This window comes from Pleurodeles waltl, chromosome 6 (genome assembly GCF_031143425.1).
Source record: "Pleurodeles waltl isolate 20211129_DDA chromosome 6, aPleWal1.hap1.20221129, whole genome shotgun sequence".
Taxonomy (NCBI): Eukaryota; Metazoa; Chordata; class Amphibia; order Caudata; family Salamandridae; genus Pleurodeles; species Pleurodeles waltl.
The window spans coordinates 163,156,267-163,180,659 of NC_090445.1; the positions used below are offsets into that span (position 1 = coordinate 163,156,267).

A 24,393-nucleotide genomic window follows, 5' to 3' on the forward strand; every position below is an offset into this window, starting at 1 on the left:
GAATGGCCTACAACTCCAAAGGACTGATGTGGGGCTGCTTCCGATAGATATGGCACAATTACAGAAAAAGAACAAAATCTTATCTCCACCTCCCCCAGATGGCCTTCCCAGCCCAGCAGGTTAGAGTCCGTCACCCCCATTATCTTGGAGTAAGAAAGGGAGAGGAGCCTGCCACTGGACTGATTCTGTTCTAGAAACCGCCACTGCAGATCATGATCCATCTCTTCCAAGATCTGGAAGAGATCTATCAGATTTCCTCACTGCAGATTCCAGAGCAGAACCCGCAAATGGCACTTGCTACAGCTGACCTTTCAGAGGCTGTAAGTTGCCCTGAAAGGATCATCTGGATTGGATTCCTCCCCTCTGCTACAATGACCAGAAGCTTTGTTGGAGGTCGAGGCACTATCTTGCTTGTAAAGGTATGTTCCCGGCACAGTAGTCATATGTTGTGGAATCACTGGTAGTTTAACTGTCACTGTCGTCAATGGTATTGTGGTAGACAGAATCATGGACAAAGTCGTCGAGGGGGTTGTGTTCATGACAATTCAGTCATCGATGGGCGACTTGTCACTGGGTCTCTCGTTGACGGCAGTTTGTAATGTATTATCTCCACATTCTGGTTTCTTGCCTTCATAAGGTGCACACGAAGTTTTGGAGATGCATCTATGTTTCTGGGCATAATGCACATATTTGACTCACTGCTTAAACCATGATAGAATCCAACTTAGGGTCAGACCTGAGATATGGAGGTACTTACTTAGGAGTCCAGTATTCTTTTCTTTTCTTTACTCCAGGTGCATCCACCTTAGTCATTGCTCAGGTCAAAAACGTACCTGTCAAATTTACAAACCAGCTCTCCAATGGAGTATGTGTTTTGATCAGACTGATAAAGTTCTATGATCACCAAAACCGCTGCTTGTTTCATCGCTATTAGCATATTAAACTTTGCAATTCCCCTTATCCTGGAACATTTTATATAATCATTTAGTGAGATCTGTGAAGAGGAGCCAGAAAAAGATTTTGTTGTGTATTATGCTTAAGAACCAGATTGTATTCCAATGTCCATATCCAGGAGTCTGTTTTCTCTTCTGCCTCATTTTCTGCAGATTTGGGTAATTCTGCAAACTTAAGGGATCAGCTGGCAGCGGAGCAGAAGACAGCAGTGGGAACTGAGAGGGGGAGCAGAGGAGATGGGCAGTCTCGTCTGTGGAGGAGACAGACCTTTACCTAGGCATAAGGCAAAATCACAACCTTTGAAGGTCAAACAAGAAGATCCAAAAACTGTAGCAGCACCTATTGAGGGTCATCAGAAGCAAAATATGTATGTACTGGTATTTGCGAAGCGTGAACCTAGCTTGAGACCTGAAGAGGGGAATGCTGCCCCTCCCCCGACCTGAAAGATATGGTGACAACAAAAATACACATCCTACCAAACCTTTTTGCTAATTTTAATGCTCTAATTGTCAAAGTTGAGTGGTGAGAATAACAATGAGATTACGGAATTCGTGACACTGAACAGTGATGTCCAAAATGCTCCAATGTCACAGACCTCTGTGGGTTTAAACATTAGGTTTCAATCCATACCATTTAGCAGAATAAAGCTAACTTGTGAGGGCATGCATATGTGCATAGGCAGGTGCATACCACATATAACCTACGTGAAAAAGTCTTACAGGTGTGGAACGTTTTGTATCTGAAAGGTTAGCAAAGCAGCTGCCGTGACTGCCACCAGGCGGAAAGAGTTGTGAAGAGATAGTATATAAGATTATGCTCTTCCCTTCCACTACTGGAGCAAAGGAATGGGTGTTCCACACATGAAGAGGAAGGTTGATAATGTAGTAATGCAAACATTGGATATTACAATCCAGCTGTGTCAATTACAAAGACAGTTATTAATTATTAATTGCCTCAAAATGGTTTCTCCCAAGGACCGAAAGATTTTAACCAAACATTCTTTTTTCAATCACAAATATTAACACATAACAATGAATGAAGTGAGCAACCCGACATTATATAGCCTATAGCTCAGAGCGACCTATTTTTAACTAAAGGTCGTTGTTCTAAAATAGCTCTGTGGCCGAGAGAACTTCACAAACATCTAGGGAACCGTACAACACATGACAAATTAATTTTAATATTTGTAATGAAATGTGTCATTACCTTTGGGCAGAAAGCTGCAAGTTCTTCCTCGCTGTCACTATTGTCATTAGTGGGCCTTTGACGAAGCACTCGGCGTCTCACTACAGTAAGCGATGACAGGGCAAAATCATCACTATGCAAAAGCAAGAATCATATCTAAATTGTTAAATAATAACATGCACTAGACAAAGATTCTTTCAATAAAAATTCTAAAGAAAACTAAATATTCAAGGCCGCCCAAGCATAGGTGAAGAAGGACTACATCAACAACATTTTCTGGACAGCTACTGACTACATAAAGTAGTTAAACTTGCTAAATACAAATGGGATCCAAGCACAGATTATAAATTTTAAATAAACACAGTCACATCTAGCTTTAATACAAGCACAAAGCAATGCACTCTAGAAAACAACCTGCATATGCTAGCCTCTGAATATGCTTTCACCCAAGTGAATGGAAAACAACAACTTTCTTTGTTACACCCACTCAAACAACACACTCAAAGGTCTTTTGCAGAATCATCTTTATTTATTTGTAAAAACCGAGCAACATGGCATGAACCAATACTAAACTAGAAATGCAAGAAATCTCTACTCATTAGGTGCACCAAAACAAGAGTATACAATTGATCCATGGAAATCAATGACCCATAAAAAAGGGCCTCCAAATTAGGAAGGCATTTCAGTGCCATGCCTAATGGTAGACACTACACAAACGCTGATCTCTCTTCATAACCTATTAGATACAAAACAAACTAACACATAGAAACGTTAACTAAATGTTTTAACTTGCAGTAAAGCAAACTAAAAATACCTATTTAATATACAAAAATAATTGATGTCTTCTTTTGATAATAAAAATATACTTTACCTTGATCCATCAATGCTTTTGGTAAGAACTATAAGAAACGCTCAATAGGAATATCACAAATATCTAATCACTCCCTTCTGCAGTCTTGGAAATTCATGCCAGGAGTTACCGGCTTTAGTAAAAAAAAAAAAAAAAAAAAAAAAAACTCACTCAAGAAATCTGACGCCAATTTATAAAAATAGACTGGGTTTTCATAAGAATGTAGACACTGGAACGAAAAAAGATCCACTGGAGGGTTCCAGAGATATTGACTGTATAAACAATAATAAATTAGTGTAATATCAGTCAAGTCAACCACAAACAAGCCTGGAAAAAATCAAGTAACTGGACACTTAGAAACCTTTTCAAGAAAAACTTGGATAAGTGTCACCTGCAGTTGTTCAGGAGTACATCGGACAACAAACTCTGGCAGGCAGTCAGTCAGGGGACCAACAAAGCCTTCAAGAACAGTTACCTTCAGGTGAAGCAGTCCTCAGCAGTTCCAGGCACTTTATCCACGTTGCAATGGATTCCTATGGAGTGCTCCTGATGTAAGGGATGAAGGATGCTGAAGATGCTCCAAGAATGATGTGCAGACACAGATAACTGGGGTCTTCCTGAATGGCGGCGGTGGCAGTGGCTTGAAGACGTTGGCCTACTAACTTGCCCCAGCAGGATTCTTCAGCTGTTATGTCCCTGTGCTGTGAGAGGAGGCCAGTCAGCTGGCTCTAGGACTTCTTTGCTTGACTGGGCTCTGGAGGTGGCGCCTCCTTGAGCAGGACACAGCAGGCACAGTCCATCTCTTTGCTAGCCACCAGGTGCAGTCCTCATTGGTGCAGCATCTCTTGCTTGGCCCCTCAGTGCAGCAGGACAGTTCTTCTTCTGAGTCAGTCGAGATCTGGGGTCTGGGAGCCAGGGGTGTCTCCTTTATGCTTGGAAAGTGCCCTCAGGGCAGGATGCAGTTGGAAGACCCATTGGTGATTACTTCCTGTGGAGTATGGCATCTGGCTATACCAGGATGCACCATTCCGCCCAACCCCAAAATGGTGAGACCCCCTACCATGGTGTACACACCTGAGTAGCCAATCCCTGTGGTGTGGCTACCTTAGGGCTACACGGTCCTGGGGAAAACAGTTTGGGAACTGTTTCTCTCCTCTGCTCCCCATGCCAGCCTGTCTACATGAACAATGGGCAGCCCTCCCTACTGGCGTTCTACATCTGCTCTCCAAAGGTGGCTTCACCTTTGAAGCCTACCTTTTGGAACTAACACCTAAGTGGCTTTCTGCAGGAAGGAGGTGGTACCTCCCGGGCCTGTGATCCCTTATTGTTTTCCTTCCTGAATCTCATTGGCACATCTCTCCAGGAGGGCAGAAACTGTCTCATGGAGCAGGCTCCATGGGTCTGGGAAGGCATAAGAGTTTTAAAGGAAACAAAGTAGCAGCTTTGCTAAAGTTGCACACAAGTTACTTTAATTTTGGCTTCAGATAAAAGTTGAGATTAATATATAACAAGTTGTTTGAAACCTTCAGCACCCACTTTGGTCGCACCGTTCAGGAGTTAGCACAGCTGAAAGGTCAGCATATAACTCTGTACTTGCCAATTAGGCAACCAGGTCTTTCCACAGTAAAGATTGTTGTTCTGCTTGTTTCACTGTCAGGACATGTAATATGTTGCTCGGTAGGCCTGGCAGAGGGGTGACTTACACACAAGTTCAGGGGAAGTGGTGACTTTGCTATTGCCTTCAAAGGCAAAGTCTGACTAGCAGTGCACTTGGGGGACCCCTTTAACATACATGCCCTGGGTACAGGGTACCATTTATCAGGGACTTACAGGTAAGTTACACATTTCCAATTGGGTACAGCTATATTTGACATATATGTGTAGGGTCACGGAACAGAGGTCTGGTTAGCAGGCCTCAATGCACTCCGTGAAAAAACACAGCAACATTAGACATTCATATTCCTATAGTTGCATTTTCACAGCAGGCCTATCCACAAGGTTTCCAAGTCTAATTCCAATAACGAAGTAGATAATTATTAAAAGATAGAGTAGACAACGGATTACAAAGACACATCCAGCAGATCCCATCAACTGAATTGTTTGATGGTTTCAAGGCTAACCCACTGAAAAAGAGAGCATTAAACTAATCAACAGGCCAACAGGAGAAATTCCTATATAATGTCAATTTACTGGAAAAAGATCAAGATAATCTATTTTCACAAACGGTAGGGAAAAAAAAGGTTGCAATGTTTGCACCACAATTTGGCTTGAAAACGTTTGTTCTAATAGGATAGCCTTTCTTTATTAAAGTATCTCAGCTGATTTAATCTGTCTTGAACACCAAGTCAGACTCCATTTTTAAAATGTTGTTAGCCTTTGGTCCACAGTCAGAACATTATTTTTAGCAGAACGTGTGAAAGTGCAATTTTCACCTATGCACTGATTTACTATATCGGGCAGCACAAGTCTGATACAAACTTAGCAATATCTAAAGCTCAAGGTGTTTACCTTTGGTAACTTCTTATCTGGGAGAGACCGCAGATTCCTCCCCTTAGAATATTCCCCAGGCATCAGACTGGATCCGGAAAATCTTGTGCGGTATCTCAGGGCGCCGGTAAGTGGCACCGATTGGCTCGACGTTAAGGCTGTCCGCGTCAAAAGTCACATTGCGGTACTTGCATAAGCGCCACCCTGACATCAGTTTCTTTCGTGACTGTTTCAGCACCAAAACAGTGGAGACGTGAAAACCAATGTACCAGTATGCAAAATCTAGTGTGATCTTTTGGGGAAAGGCCCAGTAGCAGAGCGGGGATGGTCAGTGAGGAATCCGCTGTCAGAGAGAGTCTCTACCAGATAAGGCACTACCAAAGATAAGTAAACTGTCCACCTCAGAGACTTAACTGTAGTTTCCTCAACTTAGAATAGATACTCATAGCAATACCTCCTTGGAAGTGGGAGTGCAGACTGGCTAGACCAAGAAGACCTAGAGGAATGAACAGGCAAACATGTCCATAATGCCGGACCGGGCCGTCAAAATGAAGTATACAAAAAGGTGATGGATGGCATGCCTGTATTAATCTCAGCCACTGGGCCACATCCCAGTCCATTGTTATTTTGCACACCATGCCACCTCAGTGTAGACCCAGGTATATGCAAATCATCCATGACCCTGCTCCAATGGGAACAGTTCTGCCCAAACTGCCAAGCCAGGTCCTCCCTGAACCGGACCACATGCAACCCAGGACCGGTTTTGCCATAGTAATAAGCTCATCAGCCGGGTACGGCTTGTTCTACTGACACAGAGTGCAGGGGACCCACATCTGGACATACCCAGCCCACTCAGAGGGGCAAACTGAAGCATACAAAACAGCGAGGGTCTGGGATGTGCCCCAAGTAATAAGTGCCTGAGATTAATCTAAGCATCCCAGCCATCACCTTTTTTTATACTCCAGTTTGTCGCTCTAAGTGGGACCAGAGTCCTTTGATTTGGCTCCAATAAAAGGGACTGTGAGAGGAAGTCAAGTCAGAGGAGACTGGGCACATTAATGGAAAACCATAGCGAATGCAGGTGGTCCGCTGTACTTTGGAGGTGGGAGACAACTGCATGTGGTGTGCCCACCTCCAACAGAACAGTTGTGGCGGTAAGGGAAGACTGGAACCCCTGACCTTTGCAGATGTGCTGCAACCACTGCCATCACCTTGGTCAACACAAGAGGGATGCTGGTGAGGTCAAAAAGAAACACAGCGAACTGGAGGTAATGTTGTGAGCAGGCAGGACAGGGATATGGACACAAGAATCCTGCAAATCCTCTCCCAGCCAGTCTCCGGGATCCAGGGCCGACAAAACCTGAACCAACATGAGCATTTTGAACATCTCTTCCCAAAGGAAGTAATTGAGAGGGTGCAGGTCCAAGATTGGATAGAGACTGCTGTCCGTCTTTGGTATCAGTAAGTATTGAGTAGAACAACCACACTCTTGCTCTGGCACAGGCACCCTCTTAATGGCCCCCTTGACAAGACGGCCTGTGCGTACTGGCAGAGTAAGAGTGATGGTCCTCTGTCAGGAGTTCTTAGGATGGTAGCAAAGGGCGGGGATGTCCACGGATGGTAAGGCGAACCCCAGGAGCAAAATATGGCGCACCCACCAGTCCAATGTGATGCTGGGCCTTTTGGACAGGTGATGTTTGATGCTGCCCCCACAGCATGCATGTGCTGCTTGACGGGCATACTAAAGAGGTGGGTGACTGGGCAGCTCGCAGGTTACGGTACCTGCGCCTCCTTCCCCCAAAGGACTGGGCTTGCCAGTGCTGGTATGGTGGACGTCCAAAATTGGCCCTGCCACGGTAGGGACAAAAGGACTGCTGTGGCGGCCAGGTCGAAAGGGACAAGCCTAAATATCAGACAATGACCTCCTTTTACAAAAGGGCTTGAGTGCAGTGTCTCCTTTCATGACGAATAGGCAGGATCCATCCAAGGGCATGTCACTCAAACATCTCTCAACATCCCCCAAGAACCCAGTGGACCATAACTAAGCGTGGCAGCAAAGCTCTACTGTAGAGGCCATGGCCCTAGCAGTAGAGTTTGAGGAGTCCAGTCCAAACCGTATGCCAAACTTAGCCATATCCCTGCTGCCCAGTAAAGCCTGGTTGACAATGGCACAGCCCTCCCCAGGCAGCATGGTAAGCACCTGTGCACCAGAATGGAAACACATGGAAACAGCCGCCCACGAGGCATGTGGTGTTGACCAACCACAATTCAAGGCTGGTGAAAGAAAAGATATGCTTCTCGAAGGTATCCAGCCTCCTGGATTCCCCATTCAGTGGTATAGTAGGTAAAGAGCTTAAGTTTATTTTGACCATGGAGGTCTGAACCACCAGGCTCTCCGGGGAGGGGTGCAAGGAAAGAAAGGCTGGGTCCCTTGAGGCAGGACAATGGCACTGGGCGATCATGTGGTGCACAAGAGCTCCAGTGCAGGATTTAGACCAGAGCCCCAGAAGTGTCAGTGAGGGCTTCATTAAAGGCCAACAATGGTACAGGGGCGGCTGGCCCTGCCTGAAGTTCCTTGGTCAAGACATCAGGCTTAACCTCGACAGCAGCGATCTGAAGGCATTGCTGTCACTGAAATCATAGAACAATAATAAAGTTCAACTGCTTTTAGATGTAATAAGACATACAAAAATGCTAATTTAGCTGTCCCAAAAGTCAATTGTTATTCAGTTTCATAAACTGTTGAAAAAGTAATTGATACCGGTTTATTAGCCCACATCCCATTATAGAATGGACACAATCTTGAGCTCATCTAGGGCCAGATGTACGAAAGGATTTTACCCATTCTGTGTCTATGGGAAAAAGCTTTCGTACATATGGCCCCTAGTTACTAAACTGCAGAGAATTAACCTCTTCATCACTAACTTGATTAGTCCACCAGACACGTCATTGCTCCTTGTGCAAATGATGTTGGTAGAATCCCTGAGCTTTCACATGCATTTACTTACACTAGGATCCAAACAAGTTAGAACTCCCAGCTACTACTGGCTGTAGGAGCCAATGAGCCTGTAAAAATTATTTGCCACTGATATCTCTTTTACTTAACTATCAGTTAGAAAGATATTTCAGAAACGTTTGTTGCAAGATGCTCACTGGTTTATCAGGCCTCCTCAGAACAAGGAAAAAAGCATAAAACATGTGATTGCTAAACAGTGTATATTTGTAGTCAGTTTTAGTCTAGTATGAGTGAACTAGGAGTTGTCCACTGAGCAGACAGTACATCTACATTTTCTCAGAACAAAGGATACTATTGCTGACACCTCTTGCAAAATCAGCTTTCACATGGATCCAAATGGTAGCAGTTGGCTTTCATGGGAAATCAAGCATTGGCAAAGCCAGTAGGTCTCGCCTATAAAAGAGTTATTGGCTTTGCCAATGTGTTTTAGAGATGTTGTTCACCAGTGCAGCTGCTGTTCAGCATGGCTAAAAGCTAGTGGCACAGAGGAAAGTGCCATGCAGTGTCCTAGAGTGGAATGGCAAAGAGTGGAGCAGTGTGTTGAGGAGTGGAGTGGCAGACAGTGTTGTATATTGGAATGGCAAGCACTGGAGTAGAATAGAGTAGAGTGGACTGGTGTAGACTGCACTGGCGTAGAGTGTTGAAGAGTACAGAGGCGTGGAGTGGCATTGAGTGGAACTTCACTGAATTAAGCTGCATAGAACGCAGTGGCATAGATGAGAGTGGTGCATAGGATGCAGCGGCATAGGGTACAGTCAAGTGGCGTAGAGTAGAATCAAGTGGTGTAGAGCAATGCGGAGTAGAAGATTGCAGCAGAGTGCAGTTGCAGACTGCAGTGGGGTACAGTGAGGTAGTGCAGAATAGAGAGGCGCAGAGTTCAGTGGCAGAGAGTGCAGTGTTGCAGAGTAGTGTCGGAGTGCACTGGGGTAGCGTGGCCTAGAGAGCAGCGTTGTAGAATACAGTGATGCAGAGCAGTGGTTAAGAGTAGAGTGGCATAGCGTGGAGTGGCGCAGAGTAGATTGTTTTAGAGTTGAGTGAAGTGGCATAGAGTGTAATGGTGTAGAGTAAACTGCTGTAGAGTGCAGTAGCGCAGAGTAGATGGTGTACAGTGGACTACCGTAGAGTGCAGGGGCATGGAGTTCAGTGTTACAGAGTAAAGTGCATTGACATACAGTAGATTGGTATAGTTTAGTGTGGCCTAGACTGGACCAGAGAGCAGTGGTGTAGAGTGACAAGGGTGCTTTGGCACAGAGCAGAGTGTTACAGAGTAGAGAGGCGTAGAGTGCAGAGCATAGAGAGGAATGGTGCAGTGGCGTAAAGTGGAGTGGTGCAGACTAGAGTGAAGTGGTGAGGCGTAGATTGGAGTATTCATGGCGTGGTAGCACACTGCCATTACAAACAACACATTTTAAATCCAAATGACCATTACACTTGTACAGTTGACACAGTTTTACTAATAAGACTATGAAGTGCACAGACACAAATGTGTGGAAATTGCATCACCTATTTTAAGGATTTGTTTTGGTCATATTAAAGTATTTGTTGCCAACACACTTCAGAAACCACAAGAAATGTGCTTCATTTGTGGGTTCATAATTCTGATTTATTCTGAAATACTTACACAGTTCATTTAAATGTTATCGTGTGCTACAGAAAAACTCTTTCCTACCCCCAGTATCCAGCAAGATTGTCACATAAATCCTCTCACTTTGAAGTAAGAGAAAGAAAGGTAAACAAGCGCCCCTGGAATCCCGCACCTGACATTTGACCTCGGTCTTTGAATGCACAGCCAATGTGACGGGATAAGAACAAGATTTAAAGGTCTGTTAACAGAAAGTTTGTGGAAGGATTCAGAAAACACGGGGGACAAACTGAACTTGGAGTCTAAAGTAAATAAAGCTAGCAAATCGAAAACCAGAAAGTGTGAGTTACAAACTACAAAGCCAATGGTAATCAACAAGCGGAATGTATTCCTAGGTCAACTTTCTGAAAGTCCCCAAGATGTTATTAGCAAACCAAACAACTGAGTTGTCTGGTAGGCTGTGAGCTAAAAAAAAAAGGACATTGTGGCTGCTATCAAACGTGCAATCCCCTGCTTTGGGGGTGGGGAGGGGCTATCTTTTTTTCTTTAATATGAAGCCTGATAGAATGTTAGGGACAAACTAGGGTTTGGTTCGACAAATGACCTTTTCTCAAAAAAAGGCTCTGCAAAATATTTATTTTTAAAACTTATCATCAAACCAAAAAGTACAGAATCATGACATCACATTAAACTGCATTTCTTACCATATCACCCTACAGTAACATTAAACTGAGATAAATCGTCTTACCCAACCAGCCACTGTGGCATGTGTACAGCCAAACACTGTACCTGAAACTCAAAACCCCTTCGCCCCCCTGTCTTCTTGCCCCCCCTACTGTGTCCATTGGGTCCAGACCCCTGTGTACTCTCCATGCCCACCCATACCTTTTCCCACTTTTTGGTGCATCCCCTACCCTTATAAATCACTTTCTCTGCTCCTTGGGACCAATCTAGATCCCTTTTTCCAGTCTGTCACTCTAGGTGCCTCCTTGCTGACCTCAAGTTTGGGCTAGATGAACGAGTTACTTACCTTCGGAAACGACTTTTCTGGTGGATACATTAGCTACCTGTGGATTCCTCACCTAATGAATACTCCCATGGCGCCAGCATTCGACGGAAATCTTCTTCCTAGCTTCTGCACGTCGACGAGGACGTCACTCTAGCCCGCGCGACGCCGTCTGACGTCATACAGGCAATAAGAGGTCCTCGCAGACGTCAGTACCAACATTTTTTTACGTGCATGAGAATAATAACCCAATGCAATGAAAGAGCAAGGCAACATCCCATAACATTGCAAATCACACAACATTGCAATAAAATGGCTGTAGATTTAATATAGCTCTCCTTTTTTTTTTTTTTTTTTAAATCAAACAAACAAATATATGCAAATCATGTATATACAAAAAGATATATATATATATATATATATACATACAAGTATCCATATATACAAAATCTATTGCAGCCTTGAAGACCAAGAGGAGCACACTCAAGGATTACTTGGTAAGACCAGAAAGGCAACGAGGAGGCGGGTGGGACCGTGAGGAATCCACAGGTAGCTAATGTATCCACCAGAAAAGTCGTTACCGAAGGTAAGTAACTCGTTCTTCTGATGGATACAACTACCTGTGGATTCCTCACCTAATGAATAGAGTCCCAAAGCAGTACCACGCCCGGTGGTGGGTGCCAAAATGGTCAAACCAAGAAATCCTGCAGCACTGACCGTGCAAAATGGCCGTCCCTTCTGACCTCAGAGTCCAGACAGTAATGTTTCGCAAAAGTGTGAAGGGACGACCAAGTTGCGGCCTTGCAGATGTCGACCACAGGAACACCCCTGGCCAAGGCCGAAGTGGCCGACTTAGCTCTGGTGGAATGAGCTCTAATGCCATCAGGAGGATCCTTCTTTGCCAAAGAGTAACAGATTTTAATGCAAAGAACAACCCACCTGGAGAGTGTTCTCTTGTGGACTGCCTTTCCTCTCCTCTTGCCCACGTATCCGATGAACAGCTGATCCTCCAGCCTGAAATCCTTCGTTCTATCAATGAAGAAGATTAACGCCCTCTTTGGGTCCAAGCGATGTAGTCTCTCTTCCTCCTTAGAAGGATGAGGCGGAGGATAGAACGTGGACAAAGTAATTGTCTGGGCCAAATGGAAAGGTGAAACAACCTTCGGGAGGAAAGCAGCCTTGGTCCTCAACACCACCTTATCCCCATAAAAAGTTGTATAAGGGGGTTTTACCGATAAGGCTTGCAACTCACTCACTCTCCTTGCAGATGTTATAGCCACCAGGAAGACTGTTTTAATAACTAAATACCTTAAGGGGCAAGAATGCATAGGCTCAAAAGGGGACCCCATAAGGAAAGTAAGTACCAACGACAAATCCCATTGAGGCATAACGAATGGTTTTGGAGGATATTTATTTAGAAGACCTTTCAAGAATCTGAGAACAATAGGGGATTTAAATAACGATGGTTGGTCTGGAAGACAAATGAAGGCTGACAAAGCCGACAAATAACCCTTAATGGTAGCCACTGCACAACCTTTCTGCGCTAGAGACAGAGCAAAAGACAAAACGTCCGACAGATGAGCATGTAAGGTATCAATCTGTCTCTCTCCACACCACATAACAAATTTAGACCACCTATTAGCGTAGATAGATTTAGTGGAGTGTCGCCTGGCCGCTAATATAACATCCACTACATCAGGCGGGAGAGAGAAGGAACTCAGGTTGCCCCGTTCAATCTCCAGGCATGTAGGTGTATACTCTGGAGGTTGGGGTGTAAAACCTGCCCCTGCGACTGCGAGAGGAGGTCTGCCCTGAGAGGGAGACGGAGCGGAGGGCACAGCGAGAGTTGGAGAAGGTCAGAGTACCACACCCTCCTTGGCCAATCCGGAGCTATTAAGATGACTTGGGCCCGGTCCTGGCGAATCTTCCTCAACACTCGAGGAATCAAGGGTATGGGGGGAAACGCGTAAAGCAACTGGTCGCACCAGGTTATCAGAAACGCGTCCCCCAATGCTCCCTGCACCGGATACTGGAGGCTGCAGAATAACAGACAATGCGCGTTCTCCAGAGTGGCAAACAGATCTATCCGAGGAAACCCCCACATCTGGAAGATTAAACGGACTTGATCTGGATGGAGACGCCACTCGTGGTCGGCCGAGAATTGGCGACTGAGACTGTCCGCACGTACATTCAAGACCCCGGCCAGATGATTTGCTACCAAGCAAATCTGATGGTCCTTTGCCCAGGACCATAGTCGAAGAGCTTCTCTGCAGAGAAGGTACGACCCTACTCCTCCCTGTTTGTTTATGTACCACATCGTGGTAGTATTGTCCGTCAGGACCTGTACCGACTGACCACGAAGGGAAGGGAGGAAGGCCTTGAGAGCCAGACGTACAGCCCGTAACTCTAACAGATTGATATGAAACATCTGTTCCTCTGGAGACCAAAGTCCTTTGATCTCCAGATCCCCCAGATGAGCTCCCCACCTGAGAGTGGAAGCATCCGTTATGACCGTGGCCACTGGTGGCGACTGCGCGAACGGCTTTCCTTGTGAAAGATTGTTGCTCGCAATCCACCACTTCAAGTCCACAGCAGCATCTCTGGAGATCTTGACCGCACCTTCTAGATCTCCTTTGTGTTGAGACCACTGCCTTCGGAGGCACCACTGAAGAGCCCTCATGTGCCAGCGAGCATGCGTGACCAACAGTATGCAGGAGGCAAACAGACCGAGCAGACGAAGGACCTTGAGGACTGGAATGACTCTTCAATGGCTCCACCTTGAAACATTGGAACCAATGCCTGAATGTCTTGAATCCGCTGAGGCGGAGGAAAGGCTCGATTCAATGTTGTATCCAGTACTGCCCCTATGAACAGGAGGCGCTGAGAGGGCTCCAGGTGAGATTTGGGCACGTTCACCGAAAAGCCCAGGTCGAACAACAACTGGGTTGTTGACTGCAGATGATGCAACACAAGCTCCGGAGACTTGGCTTTGATCAACCAGTCGTCCAAGTAAGGGAATACTGCTATCCCCTTCCTTCTGAGCTCTGCCGCAACCACCGACATCACCTTCGTGAAAACTCGAGGTGCTGAAGTAAGACCAAACGGGAGGACCGCAAACTGATAGTGCTGCGACCCTACCACAAACCGGAGATACTTCCTGTGCGACTTGAGTATCGGGATATGAAAATAAGCGTCCTGCAAGTCGACAGACACCATCCAATCTTCTTTGATCAACGCCAAAAGCACCTGTGCTAGGGTCAGCATCTTGAACTTTTCCTGTTTGAGGAACCAATTCAAGATCCTCAGATCCAGGATCGGTCTCAACCGACCATCCTTCTTGGGAATCAGGAAGTACCTTGAGTAACACCCTCGACCCCTTTCCTGCTCTGGGACCAACTCCACCGCGCCCTTTGAAAGGAGGACTTGAACCTCCTGTTCTAGCAACAGGAGGTGTTCTTCTGAACAATAAGATGGGCTGGGCGGGATGGGGGGCAGAAACTCCCGAAAGGGAAGGGTGTAGCCTTTTCCCACAACACTGATAACCCAAATGTCCGTTGTAATAGTCTCCCACTTGTGGAGAAAATGCCATAACCTTCCCCCTACAGGAGAGGAGTGAGTGGGAAATGGTGGAAGCCTAAGGCTGCTTTCCCTGCTGCACCCCTCCAGAGGACGAGGAAGAGGCAGAGTGCTGTTGAGAGGCTCCTCTGGTGCGGGCCCTACCTCTCCCTCTAAATGATCTATAGGGGTGGGAAGAGGCGGGTTGCTGGAACCTCCCCCGAAAGGAAGAGGAGGAAGAGCCACGCCCAAATCCACGAAACCTCCTGAAAAACCTGGAAGAGGCAGAGGAAGAAGGAGCTTGCAGCCCCAACGATTTGGCTGTGGCCCTGCTCTCTTTAAATCGCTCCAAGGCCGAATCTGCCTTGGCTCCAAACAGTTTGTCCCCATCAAAGGGGAGGTCCAATAGGGTCGACTGCACGTCCGCAGAAAACCCTGAATTACGGAGCCAGGCCTGTCTCCTTGCCACCACAGCCGTGCCCATCGCCCTAGCCACCGAGTCAGTCGTATCCAGCCCAGACTGGATAATCTGGGTTGCGGCAGCCTGGGCGTCCTAGACAACATCCAAGAGTCCCCGGGGAAGCTCCGTAAATGAAGATGAAATATCGTCCATAAGAGCATGGATGTATCTCCCCAGAATGCAAGTTGCGTTGGTGGCCTTCAACGCCAAACTGCAAGATGAAAATATTTTCTTGGATTGTGCATCCAGCTTTTTGGAGTCCCTGTCTCCAGGTACCGTCGGGAAAGATCCAGGCGCTGACTTCGATGAACAGAAGGCTTGCACCACCAAGCTCTCCAGCGTAGGGTGTCTAGAAAGAAAGCCAGGGTCAGATGGTGCAGCTCGATATCTCCTGGCCACAGCCCTATGAACCGCCGAGGAAGATACTGGCTTCTTCCACACCTCTAACACCGGATCAAGCAAAGCCTCATTAAACGGCAAGAGAGGCTCCGCTGCAGCAGAGGCCGGATGCAATACCTCCGTCAATAAATTCTGCTTCGCCTCTGCCACCGGCAAAGGCAGGTCCAGAAAGTTAGCTGCCTTCCTTACCACAGCGTGAAAGGTAGCAGCCTCCTCGGTATACTCCCCTGGAGATGAAAGGTCCCACTCATGGGAAGTATCCAGCCCATGCAATTCATCTCCAGAGTCCTCAACCTCTCCTTCCTCCAGGACTCGTTGGTACTCCTGCTCTTCCAAAAGACGGAGAGCACGCCTCCTCGAATGTAGTCTCTGCTCGATACACGGAGTCGACATGGCCTCCGCCGAAGTCGAAGATCGGCGCCGATCTCCAGCAGTATCCGACGCCGCGTCCGGCGCCACAGGCAGCTTCGGCGCCGTTGAAGGAGTAGGACGAAGAGATCTTGGAGCCGATGGACCCACCGGAGTCACAGGACGAAATCCTGATGTCGACGGGATGGAAACCTCCGCGGCCAATCCCTGTGAAGCCACCGGAGCGGCCACCGGCGCCGAGCCCACATTCCCAAAAGGGAGAAAGGGCATAAAGGGTGCCGGCCGTAGAGGCACAGGATCACCCAATGAAAAGGCCAAAGGCCCCGAAGGACCAGTCGGAGCACCCCCTGGAGCCATCTGTTGAAAGATGGTATACATCGCATTCAGGAATGCAGTACTATTGGCTCCAGGGGTGGGAAAAGCCGGATACTGTGGTGCCTGGATCGAAGGCGACCCAGACGCCGGCCTCGACGTCTGCGACGGCGGAGACAACACCAGAGGCTGCATCACCTCAATCACAGACGCCTGTCCAAGCGAAGTCGGTGACGCCGGAGAGGGCAATGGCGTCGATGGATGCGGTGTGACCGTGGGACTGACCTCCCAAGTTCTCCGACGCCGAGCCGAAGGCGACCTCGAACGAGTCTCCTTGCTGGAATGACGCCGTGAATCTCTACGGCGCCGGGAGTCTCGATGACGCCGATGAGACCTTGGCGAAGAAGACTTTTTATGATGTTTTTCCTTTCTCTTCGACTTCGCCATGAATAGTTTAGCCTCACGTTCTTTGAGGGCCTTCGGGTTCATGTGCTGACATGAATCGCAAGTCACGACGTCGTGGTCGGAGCTCAAACACCATAGACAGTCGGAGTGAGGATCTGTAACGGACATCTTGCCCCCACACTCTCGACAGGGCTTGAAACCCGACTTCCTCTGAGACATTATTACTGCTGAGAAGAACTTCGCAGCAGAAAACACACTGTAGCAACGAAAGTAACAGTAGCTCCCTCGAAGATAACCGTTTCGAATGCATGGAAAAAAGGGAACGGACGTCGGCGAGGACCTCTTATTGCCTGTATGACGTCAGACGGCGTCACGCGGGCTAGAGTGACGTCCTCGTCGACGTGCAGAAGCTAGGAAGAAGATTTCCGTCGAATGCTGGCGCCATGGGAGTATTCATTAGGTGAGGAATCCACAGGTAGTTGTATCCATCAGAATTCGCTTTGCAATGCCAATGGCTAGTTTCAGCTAGATTCCCTAATATTTTGACCACAGGACCTCCCCCTGTATTCTCAGCAGTAACACCTTTGCCTCCATTGGTATCTCCATCTCCACCACCCATACATCAACCGGGTTTAGCTGGGACCAATACTCCTGTACCTGGGGGCATGCCCACAATATGTGGAAGAAAGTACCCTACCCTGCACATCCCCTCATGCACAGTGGAGAGTCTATTCTCCCAATTTTGTGCAATAGAACACGTGAATAGTACGATCTATGTAATATTCTAAGTTGCACCAATCTGAAGCGGGCACTTAAAGCATTATAGTGGAGCTCCCTTCGTGCCTCCCCCATTCTTCATCATCCAGGGCACCCAGGTCCGATGTCCACCTCCCTCTCAACCCCTTCAAGAAGTCAGGCGAGTTACTGACCAATTTCTTATAAACTACCAAAACCCCTTTTTCGAGTATGTGCTCTGTTAACACCCGGTCTTCCTGTGGGGAACACTCAGGCAGGAGTTTTCCATCTGTTGTGTGTCTCCTAAGTGCATGACCCAAGTTGGAGGTACCGAAATCTCTCAGTCTCCCGCATGTCAAAGTCTCTACAGAGCTCTTCGAAACTAACGTATGCCTGCCCCCTCCACACATCACCCAATTGCTCGATACTTCTCAATTCCCACTTTTTGAATCTCCATAAGGCCCTTACTTCTGACAACATATCATTGTGCCAGAGCAGGGTATGTTCACTTAATCTCCCCCTCCATCCAAGAAAGGCATTTGCCTCCTTCCGTACCCTATTTACTGACCGGGTGTGAAGTGGCAGTGCTCCCTCCCGATGTGCATCTCTGTGTCACCCTTACCCATCATGTCCCTATCCAGCCTATAAGCCAGGGCCTTTTGATCTGCATAAATCCATTCGTTAATTATCAGTAGGTGTGCCGACCAGTAGTATTTTCCAATATCGGGAATTGCCTCTGAAAAATATTTCTGTTGGTAAAATACAATGCATGGCTGACTTTTCTTGTTGAAGTGAAGGTAAGTAACAATGCTGCTTTCCTAGAGATATGTTTGGGTCAGCTGATGAATGGGCTCTTAATGAATTGCAGTAGCACTGCATTAAGATTCGATCTGAAAGGCGGCGGAGATACTCGAAGAAAGGCTAGGAACAAACCCTTCAGGAACTGCTTGATGATCATGTATGTGGAGAGGCACAGCGAGCGTTAGAGAAATCTGGAATTTGCAGGGATGGGAAATTTCACCAAAATTAGTTTAAGCCCAGATTTGCTAAATGTAGAAGACAGGTTAGGACTTGGTATGACTGTAAGGATAGTGGATGCCAGTCATGCTGGAAACACCAAACACAAAATATCTTCTACTTAGCTTGGTAATTTTTCATGATCAGAGATGTCCGTGGCCTGAGTGAGAATCTGTCAAAATTTAAAAGTGATGACTTGGTTTTCAAGTAGAGGTTTTTTTGGAGCAGAGCAGTCAAGCTCGGTGGTGGTGGGTTATGATAGAGGATCAGGCCTCTCATGTAGAGAGGAAGCACTGGTGTGCTCTGCTAAATAGCACTGTTTCAGCCATGCTGGCGAAAAGAGGGTGGAGCAGCACAGTTCACTCTATCTGACTAATGGTTCATGAAATGAGGGTACACAGAAGAAAAGTGTACAAAAAAGGCTTATACAAAGTTATTGAAAATGCATCCCTGTTGGATTCCTGCTGCTAATGCCTGATGGGTTAGAACAATTTATCATAGGATACTTTCTTTTGAGATACATGCATGTGTGGTTTTGTGCCTATGTATAAAAAGCTGTGATCCATCCTAAATCAGGGTTCTTAGCTGGCCTGGAGCTCCTTCACACTGTGGATCATTCCTTCACATTCGATCATTTTGGAAGGATAGGGTGGACTTGTACAGTTCTTGACTAGTACAGGTCATTCTTGACTGTCCAGAACGCACTCTATTCTACACAGCACATCATACTCCACATCTATGTGCACACTCTGGGTGAGAAGACTTGCAGCAATAGTCAAGGTTTTGCCTCATGTCGATGATACTCAATTGTTGTTAAAATTTATATCTGCCACTATGGGCAACATCGGTGCAAAGCAACTGTTTGTCTACTCTCCACATTAGATTTCAGACAACTGCCCAAAAGGGAATGACAGCAAGACTTAAATACTGGTTCTGGAAAATGACCTGTCTAGTCTGAATGTTTAGAGCCCTCTCACACAGTTACTTGCAGGACTCACTTATGAAAGCCAAGACTGTGGGGGGTCTGGTTTCACAACATCATGCACGTTGACAAAGTCAGAAAGATCTGGCACCTGCTTTCGGTTTTGCAAAACTATACACAATATCTGTCCTTTAATTCCTGAAGTGCAGGTAGCCTCAGAAGTACAACAACTGATTATATCCTGATTGGATCATAGGAATGCTGTGTACGTCTGCATCCCAGAGACATAACCAGGTAAACCAAAACATGAAGGTTTGGTCAGCCTGATTTTTGGTCTGTAGATGGTTGATCATGTACCAAAGGCTCATCCGTCGCTAGACTGGCTGGTGCTCAAGCAGTGCTGAGTCATGCAGTAGGCTGTCCGCACACTGGCCGAAAAGTTCACGTTGCCTACACCTGGCATTAATTGAGATTTGTTTTTGCATTTTTAAACAGGGCAAAGTTATTCCATGGGCATATGAGCACCAGATTATATGTGATTGGATTATTTTTTTGAAGGATTGGGGAGATCAAGTTATTTGCCCAAATCACAGGATGTTGAGCTGATGCCAGTACTCAAATCTGGCTTCCCAGTTCTAAAGTAGACCGTTCTGTCCAGGAGGCCACTTCTCCTTCCAAAAAAGGAATGTGTTAAAAATGGGATTTTAACCAATACCTCCATATGGAAACAAAAACTCCCAGTTGCCGCTGAAGGAGATGAGCTTTTGAGTCTGCACCTTAGACTGCTCGGCCCTGGATCATGTTCCCTTCTGCTTAGCCTATGGTTATAGAAAGCACACTGTGGATGACGTGTGTTCAAAGTTTTGGGACAATCTATTTCTATATTTTTCCATTTTTAAGTATGCTGCTTTTAGTAAAAGCACTGAAGGTATTACATTTCAGTTACTGTTACACAAATAGGAGTTGGTTGTTTTTTTGCCCGTTAGCGCCATGATGCAGTCTGTGACTAATTTATTTAAAAATAAATTAGCATTTCCTCTTAGTTTTGCTGGTGAAGAAGTTGATTTGTTGCTGCTGCTCTAACTCCAACTTGTGACATTTCTGTCAACCTCCCAAGCATATCGAACCAAATGCCTGGCAGTAACATTGTATTAAATGGCTCAGTTCTACAGTAACTGTGCCTGCTCTAACCTCATCCCTTATTACTTAACGTCCAGTTAAACGCAGAAAACATCTCAATTCTTGAGAAAAGACTAATCTACTTTATGAGGAGTTAAGGTCTTCTGGCTGCATGCTGGGATCTGGACAACAAGCTTCCTGTTTGCATGACAGGCGGCTTGGATTAACATGATCAGGGATTGATGCGCAGCTGCTGCCATCACAATTGAATAGGTATTGGGGTGATTGGTCAGCGAGGAAGGCACTTTAAACTTCTTTTATAGGCAAATAACTAACACTGGGATGGTCATGCGGCTCTGTGTGACCACCTTTTTATACTCACAGATGTGTTCAAGAATAGATATGAGCAAAAAATGGGGGACTGGGAGGTTAAAGGTCCAGTGTATGTTCTCCCAAACCTACTGAAACCAAACACAAATATACTGTTCCTAAACAGTAAAAGAACACACAGGGCAACCCTAAGGTTAGAAGCTAATACCCTCACACATCCCAATGGATGTCATGCTTCATCATCGGGCGAGCTCCTCGTCAGACCGGCGCTGCAATGACTGACGGGCACCCCTAGAAGGGGGCTCTTTGCCAGAGATCTTTTCTCAGTAGCACTGTGCCGAAGAAAAGAAAATAGAGTGGGTATTGCCCAATTATAGGCACCCACAAGCAAGGAGAGAGAAGAAATGGCAGAAAGAAGAAAATTAAAATTGGCTCAAAACCCTAACAGACCACTCAATTTAATGAACATAAAAGGGTGACGGCCAAAAGGATAAAGCCAAGGAGGAGCGTGATGGAGGAGACAATGCTCAGAACACTCTCACACTCCACAAGAAGAACTACGGATAGAAGGAATTGGTCTAAACCTTAGAATGAGGGGTCAACATGTTTCGTGTCTGTACAGTCCAACAGGATCCACAACACTTCATCAGGACCAAAAAGAAAAATCTACCTCTGTACTTCTCATAAAGAAAACAATACAATGATACAATTCGTCCAAACTGATAGTCACAGTAAACTCCAGTCACTTACAAAAAAGGCTGCACGTCAGGCTAGTCTAATGTAAGGGCCAACCGTCCCATCAAAAGGATCGGACATCATAGTAAAACACGTGCCCAGAGGAGAACAAAATCATTTGTATAAAGCACTCCTCCGCATCAAAGATGCAGGAACACGGCCACGGGTAGGTCCCTGGGCACGTGCTTTACTATGATATCCGATCCTTTTGATGGGACGGTTAACCCTTACAGTAGACTAGCCTCACGTGCAGCCTTTTTTGTAAGTGACTGGAGTTTACTGTGACTATCAGTTTGGACGAATTGTGTCATTGTATTGTTTTCTTTGGGAGAAGTACAGAGGTAGATTTTTCTTTTTGGTCCTGATGAAGTGTCGGTTGATCCTGTTGGACCGTACAGACACGAAACATGTTGACCCCTTGTTCTAGGGTTTAGACCAATTCCTTCTATCACTAGTTCTTCTTGTGGAGTGTGAGAGTGTTTTGAGCATTGTCTCATCCATCACTCTCCTCCTTGGTTTTATCCCTTTGGCCGTGACCCTTTTGTGTTCATTAAACTGAGTGGTCTGTTAGGGTTTTGAGCCAATTTTAATTTTCTTCTTTCTGCCATTTCTTCTCTCTCCTTGCTTGTGGGTGCCTATAACTGGGCATCACCCACTCTATTTTCTTTTCTTCGGCACAGTGCTACTGAGAAAAGATCTCCGGCAAAGAGCCCCCTTCTAGGGGTGCCCGTCAGACATTGCAGCACAGGTCTGACGGGGAGCTCGCCCGATGATGAAGCATGACATACATTGGGATGTGTGAGTGTATTAGCTTCTAACCTAAGGGTTGCCCTGTGTGTTCTATTACTTTTTAGGAACAGTGTATTTGTGTTTTGTTTCAAGAATAGATATGGCCTTGACTGGCTTTTTAGGTGGGCTGTGACCATCATATGAAAACAATTTGTTTGTTTTCAGAATGTATAGCTATTCAAACCACTGTGATGCCATCGTTAATATCAAAATACATTTGGTACTGGGTGGAAAGTCAGCTATAGAATGTGCATTGTTCTCTTACATAAAGGTAATGCAGTCTGTTCACTTATATTCTGTTATATCTTCTTTTTACCATTTTCAGTGGTTCCTGCCTGTAGAACAATTGTTATTGGTGGTGATGGTGCTAGTTGCTGCGGTGGATGACCTGGCAGCTACAAAAGGTTGTGCCAGTGGAAGCTGCAGTGACACTGGCTGAAGAAGGTGCAGATCAGGGAATCTGGATATCACAGAAACCTTACTCGTCGACAGCATGGTGGCTGTCACTGGTTCTTGGAATCAGAGGAGGACTTGAGAGGTTTAGTTTACCCTTTGGAGACTGTGGTAGGAGGATCCATGAATGCTGAAGGCATTTGCTCTAATGAACCCACTTTTACAAGCATTTTGCTTTTAGAGGTGCCCAAGTAAGTGTGTTTTTATGCCTTTTTGGACAGTATTGGTCAGCTAAATAGGGGGTATTGTGAGTTGAAGTTCTGTCCAGAAAAAAAACAAGAGAGACACCACGTCCAGTCCTTAAGGGTCAATAATGAGAATCCGTGGCAAAACTTTACAACCCCCAGCCTTGCTTGGACAGTAGAGAGTGAGTGAGAGTGTGTGAGTATACACACTGTGTACACTTCCTTTCATGTGTGCACCAAGTGTTATGTATGACCTCCCCCCCCCTCCCCCCTTGCATATTTTGTGAAATTCAGATGAGTCATCTCTGCCCGTTCAGGTCAGCCTATTGTTTGCTCCCGGAAGGCATTTGACGCCTTTTTCACACTTCTTCAAATGCTAATCACTGGCAGGGAGAAGTTGGACAGCAAATGCACATTAGCCTACAGGAACTTCAGGCAGGGAAAAGGTACATTTCAGAAAGTTCCTTTCTTTAATATTTATCAATAATTCAACTCTACCAATGAATGTAATTTTAATACCTATTAAAAATTATTCTTTGATTTATTTTTTTAGGTAGTACCGTTCCCATGAAATAGGTTTTAATTTTAATCTCTACCCTGGTTTTCTACATGGGTCAGCTAGGCCTACAATAGTAAAAAATAGATTTTTGGGTGCTAGTCAGTGCAATGACATGTTGATATTAAACATAGGCATGTCCTGATTTTTTGTTTGAATGATTATTAAAGAAAACACAACACAAGTTGACCTCAAGATATCTGAAGGACAGCCATTCATGATATAGCTCAGGCTTACAAAAAGCAGACCTTCTCATGAGGTCAAGCCACCACAGTACAACCAAGTGATTCCAATGTCCAAAAACACAAACACAACAAATATCATCCAGCTTGTATGCACTCTGATGGAAGTGGGTGATCTCTAGTTCTAATAGTTTCTAAGCAGAACAGCCTACCCTCCGGATCAAGAGGAACATCCGCAATGGAATGTTATGACAAAAAGATTGCAGTCCAGTAGATTCAAATTTTAGGGCAAGACCATGCCATGTAAGAAATACCACCCTGGTTTGCCACACTTACTGCAGGCAATGTCCATACAAGATGAAAATTGGGTTATATGTTGCAGGGTGTAAGAAAAGCGGTGCAAGAACTTGAAGTGTATCAGTTTATGTCAATTAGTGTTTGGCATGTGTTTAACTTGGGCAAAACAACAGGCCCACAATTTATCCAAAATTAAGATTTCCAGGCTCCCACTCAACCCTAGTACTCAACAGCGGATAGGGCTTATAGGACACAACCTCGGAGTATAAAAAAGAACTAGATTTGCCATTATACACATGTTGAATATAGTTTGTGAAGAGTAAAAGTTCTGTTGGAGTTTCAGAAAGGTTGAAAAGCCACCTCGTGCAGCAGATTGCAGCCGATGGTAGTACACAATGGCAAGGATAGTGTTCAAACTCCTATTATATTTCTAAAGAGACATGAAAGAGCCACCATAGCACAAATCACCCAGGACTCTCACCATAGTCTACTT

The 24,393-nt window shown here is 45.8% G+C and overlaps 1 protein-coding gene across 3 annotated transcripts in view; it reads right to left on the reverse strand.

Moving 5' to 3' along the window:
• RETREG3 (reticulophagy regulator family member 3) overlaps positions 1 to 24,393 on the reverse strand; it is a 227,730-nt gene that overhangs the window by 48,544 nt on the left and 154,793 nt on the right. For all 3 annotated transcript variants that reach the window (XM_069237719.1, XM_069237717.1, XM_069237716.1), the window contains one exon: positions 2,161 to 2,240. In XM_069237719.1, coding sequence (XP_069093820.1) covers positions 2,161 to 2,240 — 80 coding nt within the window. The remainder of the gene's footprint in view (positions 1 to 2,160; positions 2,241 to 24,393) is intronic.